Source organism: Dipteris shenzhenensis, chromosome 23 (genome assembly GCF_047967505.1).
Source record: "Dipteris shenzhenensis isolate YYH24624 ecotype China chromosome 23, Dip_SZ_1.0, whole genome shotgun sequence".
Classification (NCBI taxonomy): Eukaryota; Viridiplantae; Streptophyta; class Polypodiopsida; order Gleicheniales; family Dipteridaceae; genus Dipteris; species Dipteris shenzhenensis.
This window is the reverse complement of record NC_141618.1, coordinates 25071531-25083302: the sequence shown is the minus strand read 5'-3', so window position 1 is coordinate 25083302 and position 11772 is coordinate 25071531. Positions and strand designations below refer to the sequence as shown.

Genomic DNA, 11772 nt, shown 5'->3' with positions numbered 1-11772 from the left:
GTCCATCCTATTTGACCATCCGCTCCCGTGCGTCTTCCGACTGCTGCGCCTCTCTCCGCCCGTGTGTGCCATCTCTACGCCACCATCCGCGCCCGTGCGCTGCCTACCCTGCAAACCTTAGCCTCTAAGGTTGCTGGGAACTACAGTGGGCTAGTGGATGGGTTGGTTGGTTAGGTTAGTTTAGGTCTGGTTAGGTCTAGCTAGTTAGTGGATTGGGTTACTTTGGCTAGGTTTAGTTAGGTTAGTGATTGGGTAAGGTTAGGTTTAGTCAGTTTGGCTTAGTACTAACTAAGGTTAAAGGTTGGCTTAGGTTGGTCTAAGACAGTGCCCTAACAGTCCTAAAGGTCTTAGGCTAGAACTGTACTAACTATCCTAGGTGACTTAGGTCTCCCCCCCCCCCCCTAATTTTTTTTTTTTTTTTTATAAAGGAGGCAAAAACTCAGATTCCAGCCTCTTTTAGGGGCTTTCCACAGCCCTATTTGGGCTCATTTGGACCCCGTTCAGAAGCCGCCTCAATGACCTTCCTCCCGAGCATCTTCATCAACTTTTCTTCCGAGCCTCTCCACCACATTTTGAGCTTTGAGACAGGCAGAAAGTGAGCACATGTGCATGTATTTGGCATAGTGGGGCAGCCACAAAGGTTTAATGCACATGATGGGACAGCCGCATGCGTATGAAAGGAAAATGGGACGACATGCCTCTAGTTTTGGACACGTTATGCATGGCTCTATGCAGCATGCAAAAAGCCTAGGGCAGCCTCAACGTGGGGAAAATTCACAGCCCAATGGAATCCTTCTGATTACTATCCACCATCTGCTGTACCCCATTACATTGGATGTGTTGTATCAAGTATTTTCTCCTTTTGGGTGTATTGATAAGATTGTCATGCATCCGATTTCAGGTGGTCTGCAAGCTGAACTACACTATGCCTCACAGGCTAGTGCATTGCAAGCACGAAGTAGCTTGCAAGGTCGGGATATATATGATGGTGGTTGTACCTTACATATTCAGCTGTTAGATTTGACAATGATGTCCTATGCTAAATTGTCGACATACAAATGCCTTAGAGCAAGTTGTTGGAACTATGATTCCGAGGGGAGTGATGCCAAAGGCTATGCAAGCCTATAAGAGCAAACACCCAACATCTGAGGAGAATGCAGCCAGGCCAATGTTTGTCATGCAGCCCAGCCATGCTATGCGCCTCCCTAGTACGCAGCTAAATCATGCTTCAAAGCCGTGGAAGATGCCTCAATATCTAGGACAAAAATCTGGTTGTTTCCAGGCTATTACTGCTGCAAATATACAAGGGTTATGTTGGGATAGCTGCTCAAATAAAAGCAGCAGCCCACATGATGGAAACAAATATGGACAGCAAGGACGCTGTTGTATCAGTTTGCAGGACCGATACATTGCTCCAGACGATGCCCTAGTAGTTCAGCATACCAATGGAAGGAATACATGTATGCATGGTGAGGGCAGAAGCCTACATAACAGTGACAATGAAGCAGGCCAAATGGTTGAAAAGACAGATGATGAGAAAAGCAATGTTGAGCAAATCTGTGAAAGAAATCAAGATGTGGATGTTGACCAGCAAGGTAAGGATGTGGATGCACTTGCACTTGACATGTCTAGGCGTGCAAACTTCGAGGACAAAGTTTTTGAGGAGGTGAGTATCCGCATTGTATGGTCTCCATTAAGGAAGAAAATATTGACAACCACGGTGATGATAACAAAGGATGCCAAAGCAAATCTACTAAGAAGCAGATTATGCAGCAAGAGCAAGGTATGCATGACAGTTTAATCCCTGAAGCTGCATCACCACACATTCAAGAGCAGTACAGTGGGAAAGATAGCCACATGAATAATGCCCTTCACTATTGTTCACTAAATGAGTATACCTGGGAGTTTTGCCTCCAATACTTAGCAGCCATAATGGGAATGAAGGCATTTCGCATGAGTGGTGTAAATGCAAGGGCAGCATGTCATGAATATTGCTGCCATGTATTGGCACTTTCAAAATTTGAGAACAAAGTTTTCAAAGGGCAATCAAAACTTGAGCTGCTCAACTTAAATGACATGTTTATGAAGCACACAATAGAGATGCATTCATCTAGGACTGAACTTAATGGTAGGAATGGAAACCAGGCCAAGCATGCAGATTTCTGGGATAATACCAAATGGCATACGTTCATGACTAGTAGGAATGGGACTGAACTTAATGGTAGGAATGGAAACCAGGCCAAGCATGCAGATTTCTGGGATACTACCAGATGGCATACGTTCATGACTAGTAGAAATGACAAAAGCTGCAAGTACATGGTACAACCTCGAAATGACAGCCCAAATTATGAAGACAATGGACAGCACAAAGAAGATGGCTGGTATGGCAATGGACAGCAGAAAGAAGATGCCTGTTATGACACTTTTGAGAAGGTGCCTCGAATACACAAGTTGGGTATTGTACAGGACAAAGGCAATCAGCGTCTTTCTGAGAAGGGTGATCTCATACGACACGATGATGCTACATTCTTGTCTGTATAGCAAGAAGTTACACTCATGCATGCGGATTCTGTTGCATCCCCATACAAGATGCAGGGCGGGCAGGCGGTAGAGTATTTACTACACAACCAGCCAAATCCTTCCATCGTTGGGAAGCGTATTAGTGAGCATCCCACTATGATCTCACCCATGGTAAATTTCAGCCAGACTTCCACCACCGACTCTTCCAAGGGGTGATATCCTTGAGTTATGTGCAGGGGATATAGGCCCATCTTCATTGCTGCCATTTGGCACATCCCAACCTCATGTTGATGTTTTTGGGAGAGCCTGTCCCTCTAGCACTCATCTCTCAGCTTTGCTTCAGCCCAAGGCCTATGAGAGGATTTGGCCTCAATCTGAATCAGACATGAGGCTCTACATAGAGTCTAGGCCACCTCGAATGCAACCTGGACAGATTTTTGTGGAAGGATATTTCAGATTATATCCAATGGATGATGAGGGCAAGGTTCCTCATGATGGCATGCACCATGCCCACACTTGGTTAAAGTTATGGGCTTCGTCTTGGAAGCCCTACACATGGGCAGCTTTCAAAGACCTCATGGGTGTCATGGTTAGAAGTAAATTACAGCGATGCAGCCCAGAGCTAAAGGCCTCACAGGTGAGGACTGAAAATCCTTGGAATGCTGAAGGAAGCACAAGCACTGCTGGAAGTGTTAGAGCCTGAGTACAGCAGCTATAATGAGAATGATTTTCAGTTCCTAGCATATGGGCAGTTGAAAAATGCAATGCAACAACAACTCCTTGGGGAGCCAATCTGTATGTGCTTTTGAAGCTTCTTCATGACAAATATGCTAGGTGGGATCAACACTTACATGACCCTGGTGGTGCCACAACTTATGGGGACAAGGACTATCTTATTTTTCCTTTTGACCCGGGTGGCATATGTTTCACCGTTTTGCAGCAGCAAGGAGCCTTTGTTTCCAGCCACCACTTGCAATTTTGAGGGCAAAATTATATTGAGCAGGGATGGTTGTAATGAAGACCGCGATCAGACCAAGTTAGTGAGGGTTAGGCCTGATTTGGCTTAGGGGATTTTTAGGCCTAGAAGGGGGCAAAAAGGAGATATAGTAGAGGGAGACTATATAAGTCCACCTCCACACCTTTGTACGGGACTTTTTGATGTGACATCTAATCCTATCTACTCTCCCTCCTCCTTCCTACTACCTGCTGCCTACGCTCACACTCTCCCTCCTCCCCCCCTCTATCTCTCTATCCCCTCATCCTTCTCTCTCTTCCTCTCTCCTTCCCCTTCTCCTCTCTTCTCCTCCCTTCCTTCTGCTATTCTCTCCCCATCTCCAAATCTGCCCCTTCCCCCTTCACTACAGACAGGCCCGTGGCTGAGGGAGATTGATGCAGCCATTCGTGAGTCGTGGCGAGTAGAACTTCACTTGTTCAGTCGATGGGCAGGCTAGTTTTCAAGGACAAGGGTCCCCTTGAGGATTATGTTAGGTGCAAGGATCATGCTCGTTTCTTCAGAGTGGGACATCAAGATCTCAAGCGACCGCCAAAATATAGGCATTTCTATATTTTCACTCTGCAAGGGATTTCGCTGGTTGTATAGTCCGCCCCCCCTGGTCGTTAGCCCCTATTTCAAAGAGTCCCTAGGCAGTGCGTTGGGTTCTTTGAAAAAAGTCCACTTTTTCTTTTCAGACAGTTTTCTTCCTTATGATCCCATGGTCAGTGTCTGATGGGCAGCTGATTTGCATGGTTGGTTTTTCAAGCATTAATAGAAAGTTCTTTCGGGGGGGGGGGGGCGGGGGGGAAGAAAGCCTATACAAGTTCTGCCATTGGTCAATACTCTTTCTGCTGACATGTGAAATTCAAGCCTTCACATTCTCATCGAAAACTGTCCGCTAACTCTCCAGAATCAATCAACTGGACTCCACATCACTTGCCTTACCCACACACATGGTCATCGCCTAGTGCACATATCTCCTCATCACATCGTGACTCCATAGCAAGATAGACTCCCTTGCAGACAGACGTTGTGACAATCTTGCAAAGAAGAATAATGTGATGTGCATATCTGCAATTATTGCCACTCCCTTCAAAGGTACGTGCAGGGCCCTGTACAGATTAAAAGACAATTTGTGTGGGTAGGCTGTTTCCTCGTATCTATTCATTACAGCAAAAGCATAGCCAGCTTCTTACTTGCACTTTCATCACCACATGCTTCCTATACCTCACAGCCCAAAGTCGGCACATAATCTTTGAAGAATGGGGAATTTAGGTTTGCATCAAATAGCTTTCAGAATGTCTCCGATCTCCCTCCTCAAATATACACCACAATCTGCAAGTTCAGTCCACCAGCTCTGTCCTGACTTCTTCTATGCTTGAACTTTGTCTCATTACCTCGATCTTATCAAAATCTTCCCACATATGAGCATCTGCATATATGTTTGCCATCAAGACATATGCTACAGGAAGTTTGTCATCTAATCTCATGACATTTTGGAAGGCATGCCTTCCAACCTCTACATTCTTCCATTTTTGACAAGCACCCAATACAGTCAGCCATATGAAAATATCAGGTTGGAAAGGCATTTTCTCTACCATTAGCACTGCCTTGTCCACTTGGCCAGCACGGCCAAGGAGATCAACCATGCAAGTATAGTGCTCAATAGTCAGCATACTGCCGTACTGTTTCCCCATAGACTGAAAGTAATTCTGACCCTTGTCCACTTGACCCACATGACTGCATGCTATCAAAACGCTAAGAAACGTGACCCCATTTGGTTGTATGCCTTCCCGTGTCATTCTCTCAAACAAATTAAACACAAGTTCACTATCTCCTTGGCGGGCATAACCTGCAAATAATGCATTCCAAGGGACGACATCGCATGGAGGCAATGCATCAAACACCTGCTGGGCATCAAACATGCTCCCACATTTAGCATACATATCAATGAGGCTTGTTGACACGACTGCAATGGTCTCAAACCCAACCCTGCCAATGTAAGAGTGGAGTAGCTTTCCAGTTTTGAGAGCTGCTGTGCTGCCACATGCTTTCAAGATGGCAACAAAGGTCAAGCTATTTGTTGGCAGACCTTGCTCTTGCATTCGTGCATAAAGTCTGAAAGCCTCCACACTCTCTTCATTCTCAGCATACCCCAATATCATGGTAGTCCAAGTGATCTCATTACAATGAGGCAATTCATCAAAGACACGCCGTGCATCATCCATATTCCCACAGTTTGTGTACATATCCACTAAAGTTGTTCCCACATATACATCTAAATCGAAGCCGCTCTTCAGTACTTGGGAGTGAATGGCTCTACCCTTCTCCAAAGATCCTAGTTTTATGGATTTCCCATCAATTTGCTTCCCCCCTTCCAGTGCAGCCAGGCTAGTGCAGGCCTTCAAAGCAGCAACAAAAGTTCGGTCATCTGGGGTGATATGCTCCTGTTGCATTTGGGAATACAAATCCAAAGCTAGTATACCCTCCTGCTTGCCATAACCCATGATCATAGCATTCCAAGAGACTACATTTCGATGAGGCAATAAGTCAAAGACACGGCGAGCATCACCCATGCTCCCACATTTAACGTACATGTCCACCAAGGTGGTTGCTGCAAATACATCCGACTCAAAGCCACTTTTCACTGCTTGGGAATGGATGGCCCTACCTTTCTCCAAGCATCCTATTTTCACAAGTTTCCCATCAACTTGCTTCAGATCTACTAGAGTCGCCAGGCTACTGCAAGCCTTGAAAGCACCAACAAATGTTAGATGATCTGGTACGATACCTTTCTGTTGCATGTCTGCATACAAATTCAACGCCAAGGCACCCTCTTCTTGCTTGCTATGCCCCAGGATCATAGCATTCCAAGAAACTACATCATGATGAGGCAATTCTTCAAAGACATGCCCTGCATCCTCCATGCTCCCACATTTCCTGTACATATCCACCAGGGTGTTTCCCACGTATAAGTCTGACTCAAAGCCACACTCTACTGCTTGGGAATGGATGGCTCTACCTTTCTCCAGGCATCCTGTTTTCCCAAATTTTCCATGGACTTGGTTTCCATCTTCCTGTGCTGCCAGGCTACTGCAAGCCTTCAAAGCACCAACAAAAGTCCGTGAGGTTGGGTGGACACCTTCCTCGTGCATCTGTGCATACATGTTCAAAGCGCATGCGCCCTGTTCATGCTTGGCGTACCCCAGGATCATAATGTTCCATGACACCACATCACGCTTTAGCATGTTGTCAAATATGTTGCGAGCATCAACTATACTCCCACGCTTTACATGCATGTGCATCAGATTATTTGTCCGGACAACTGGAAGTTCGCTTAAATGAACCACGGTAAGATTATCCATTGCCGTAGGCTCACTCAGGTGAGGCAATCTATTATGAACTGCATTTTTAGTTCGAATGACTGCATTGGAGCGTGGGCCCATAACCGTTGAAGATGCTACAACAGAGGCACCATAAATAAGGCAAGTTCGTAGGCGACAGCACAGAGAAATTCCGTCAGACGAGAGGAGCGCAGAGATAAGATCACTGCTACGAGAAGAAAAATGGAGCGTACCGGCTCAGCATTTGAACTCAGTGCCACTCTGAAGATACAACTCCAGAGCAGCTGACAAGCAGCAGATGAGGCGGGCTGCGTTAGTGAAGGCATTCTGGGTCAATCTGAGATTGCTCCTGCTTCTACCAAAGCGTTGCAGAGGGACCATTGACAAAGGTTGACTGGCAGGGGAGCCTGAGCCATCATATGCATCCGATCGGCCGTGGGTGATGCTCATTCCAAGACAAAACTTCGAATTGCAATATCGTGGAAGTCGCCCAAGTTCGAAATTACAGAATAAATGAAAGCCAGATGCAGAGGCCGTGAATCATAGAGCTTCAAATTTGGAGATCCCGAAGAGCCTTACCGTCAGCTCGATCCTACTTCTGGCGGCAGCACTTTGATATACATGATACATCTGTTTGAAGATGATACGGTGTTGGTGTGACACAAAAATTCCAAGTAATGTGCACGCCAACCGACGAGGGAATCAATGCTGTAGCCATCTTTCAACTGCTCATCTTGTATTGTAAGAGCCTCTTCACTCGGGAGCTCAGGTTTGCAACCAAGTTGTCCCTTTCGGTAACTGGTTTTTAAGCTGGCCCCAGAACCGCAAACACACCTCTCGCGCATGAACATGCTCTACGAGCACTGCTGAGACACGTGTGTGCCACAGATTGCAATCAGTTAAGCGCTGGGGCCAGGTGCGGCACCTCCCATTGCGGCCACATGCAGGGAGTAAGCAACTGAAGCAAACAAGGGTAGTTGTTGTAGGGACACAGAGTCCAAACGCGGGCTGGGCTGACAGGACAGTTCAAGTGTAGCACAGGTGGAGGAAGCCCAACCTCACCGCCCGTGAAAATGACTGGTGCACCGGAATCAATGTCGCACCCAAAGGCTTGAAAGGCCACCGCCTCTCATTCATGGAAACCAAATCAGTGTCAGCACCCACACCCAAATGTGTGCATCTAGGGTTGTGGGGAAACAAACCCTGGAATTAGGGGCACATGGCTATCCAAAATTGGCCAAATCTTATCGAAGTTACGGGCACATAAAGCGATGGAGGGCAAGGGCTCCTCGTGGCAGCTTTTCATCGATTGTCAGATCATTGCCTACCCTTACCTACCTATGCAGTCCGATTGCAAGCTCATAAATGCAACAGCTATTCGCAAAGATTGTCACTGGAGGATTCTGCTTTTGCAATCTCGCAAAAAATTGTTATTCATGGATATCTACTTGGGCTTGATCTAAATATGAAAGACATTCATGGTACATTATGATTCAATGACGAAACTTTTCATTAGCCTATGGCAATTTTACATTAATTTATGACAATGATGTCTATGCATGATGAAAGTAATTTTAACAACTTGCCAAGAAATGCACAACAATAGAGTGCATAATCAAAATACACTCAATCAATATATTAGACAACCTATTTCATCATCATTTCTCACCTACAATTTTGAAGATATCAATAATTTACTCATCACTATCGCAAGGCAAAGCTCACGATACAAAAAAGGCAAATATTAAACAATTCAAGAAGCCATTATTTATCAACTCTTCAAAGGGCCAATATTCAAGGAGAATTCAAAGAATCAACTGATATCATGTAGCTCTTCAACATGCTTCAAAATTTCATGAATTCAGTATATGTTATTTCATGGTGGACAAACCATACAATAGATCAATTTGTACATGCAATTAGCTTGTAAAAAACAATATGACAAGAAATGTTGGTATTAGATTGAAATTAATAAATTAAATCATTCAATAAAATTCAACAATAGTCTCCTATCCATATAAAGGGTTTTTCAAGTACACATATAAAATTTCACATCTTATTTTCTTTTTCAAGTGATCTTTTTGCCCAATCTTCTAGATTTCCAACTATACTTTTATGTGGTGATACATTCATATGTTGTCATATAGCAACAATCTCAGATGACACCATCAAGTTAATAGAACATTCATGGATGCAATTCCATCTTCAGATCCCAGAGACATTCTAACTTTAGCTAAGAATTGGTTGATTCTTCTTAAGCAAATGAAAATATTGACCCAAGAGGAACATAATGTCATCAAGGGTTGAAATTCCACATATAAAGTGATTCAACCTATATCTTAAAGTTTGTTCTTCTATTTCATTCACACCTCATTTGTAAAGAAAAAGGATAATCAATTGTTGTTCACATTTTCAAAAGAATACTCCCCTCAACAAGTTCAACTCTTTTTGGCATCAAGTTGCAACGTGAGCTGGGGAAATAAAGGTTAATTTGTACAGCATGTACATTTTTCCATTATGTAGTCATTGTGATCATGCACATACTATTATAACAAATTTAATTTAAATTTTCAATTTTGTCATTTCAAAAAATCTAAAGACATTTTGTAACACCCCCTGTATTGAGGGGATGTTGAAAATGGTGTAAATTGCACCATATTATAAGTTTTAAAGAGGACCTTATTAGGGGAGATGGGAGACCCTAACCTTAACCCTAACCCTAAGGGTTGTCTATATTTTATCATTTTCTTTCATTTAAATCTAGTGTGTAATTATCCCATTATGATTGTGCACAGCTCTCTCTCATCCTCCATGCACGTGAACTATATTTTAAAAGAATACTTCTTTCAAGGTCATTCTATGCCATGCAACTAGCAAGGGAACACCTCCCAAGGGCATGGGATAAAATGAATTGAAAGAGACATTTTCTCGAAACCATAATTCAACCAAATAGAAGACTCCTATGAATGTACCTCCATCCATCAATACATCCCTCAATTCACTCCTCCATCCATTATAATTCAAGTATATGGAGGAATATAAGTGAGATCTTTGCCTTGAGAATACATGATAATGTATTCAATTCATATGATAAGTGGATTCAAAGTGTTATGGACATTTTGGCTGCTAGAAAAAGTCTCCCTACATTTGGGAGGAAACTCTTTTATCAATAAGAGTGTAGGTGACAACCATTGGGAAGCATGGGAAAGATGCATTTATGGACTACATGAGAAAGCTAAAAGAAATTTGAAGTTTTGTCTTTGGGATTTTGATTGTAGATAGCAAAGTTGATATCAAAGGAATTGAAAAACAATTGTAGGGGCATTCACAATGCCTTGACTATAGTTTTTTAATAAGATTAAATCACAAATCCATTTTATGCTAGAATTTTTACACAAGGTTTCATGGATTGAGTTGTAGTCTATGCATAATCGGGGTGGATTATTAGATTAATGGATTTTTTTAATGATTACAATGTCCAAGATATATGTTGATACATCTATGGAATTTAAGAGTTTTGTGCTAGTGCATCTATGATACATTGCATATGTAAAGATACAATGGACCATGAACCGCTATCTTGGGTCAAAAATATTACAATAAACTTGAAAGTCATAAAAGCCACGTGTAATAATTTAAACATAACTAGATTCAAAAGCAATACTATCACTACCCTTCTCTTAGTCTAATTTATTACTCCATCTAGTTAACACAATAGAATATGGACGATCGTACCAAAGAACAACACATAGCACTTGCATGCAAAAAGATAATCAACATTCTACATGATTTTAAGAAAACTACAATTAATATAGGGCTCTCATAGGAAACTTCATTCCATCTATGCTCTTGCCTCTAAGTACACCATATTTCTTCCATTGTTTCTTTGAAAATAGCTTGTGACCCTTGCTATGGAATTCCAAGTAGCTAGGGAATTGACCATAGAAATACTTCTTGCAAGAAAGATCAGCTTCCCAATCACTTCCTTGTGTGGTGCATGCTCAATTTCTTCAATATTTGTAATTGCTCTTGAAAGAGTCATTTAAGAGGTTCATACGTGATTGGGTATATTGTGCTCTCGCCTTTGAATATAAGAATAGAAATATACAAGCACAAGGATATCTAAGATATTGGATACCATCAAAGACCATGAGAATCCCTTGAGATAGAATATATCTACTATATCATTTAGTATGTACAAATTTCCTTTAATACACCACTTAACAAGTACAAATACTTAAGAGTAGAATACTTTGAAGTATAATACTTATATTGTATCATCTAGGCATAAAATAAAGCAACAATGATAGCAATACCTCAAATATGAAATGTACTTCAAATATATCTAATACAAATGCTTGTAGTATGAGTGGTCTTATAGACAACTACAAGAGCATTTATCTACATGAAGTTTGTAAACAAAATGACTAGCAAGATGTTAACCCATTTCTAAAGTTAACTTGTTGGCCATCCATGTCATATTTCAGCTAGGGTTTATGTGCATGTCTTGTACCACATTGTATTATATTATTTGTGCACATAGCACATGGGTTGGACCATAGGGTAGGAGGATTAGATCCACCTCCACATCCTATTGGTTGCAATCCATGGAGCCTCTCATTGTACTCCACATGGCACAAGCTCTTGATCTATATATTGAGAGCTAGGTGTGGGGAGTCCTCATTGCTTGTGTGCATCGAGACTTGGTTGAGGATCATCATGTGATTCAATACATACTTGGGTGTGGTTTAGAGTAGAAGAGTGTCTTGTGTGATCACTTGAGTGGCATTCCTTTCTTCTCGTCTTAGAGGTTCTTCATGTGCAGTGGTGCACGTGGATGGCATACCTCAATTTCCTTCTTCTTGGAGACTTTATTTACCCCATATCCTACGTACTTGCATGGTTAGAGCTTGT

General features: G+C 42.6%; 1 protein-coding gene across 1 annotated transcript; it reads right to left on the bottom strand.

Annotated features, from left to right (window-relative positions):
* Positions 1 to 4857: 4857 nt before the first annotated feature.
* On the bottom strand, positions 4858 to 6960 carry LOC147887157 (pentatricopeptide repeat-containing protein At1g06140, mitochondrial-like). The gene has a single exon (XM_087394236.1). The coding sequence runs from the start codon at positions 6958 to 6960 to the stop codon at positions 4858 to 4860; it is 2103 nt and encodes a 700-aa protein (XP_087250362.1).
* Positions 6961 to 11772: the final 4812 nt, after the last annotated feature.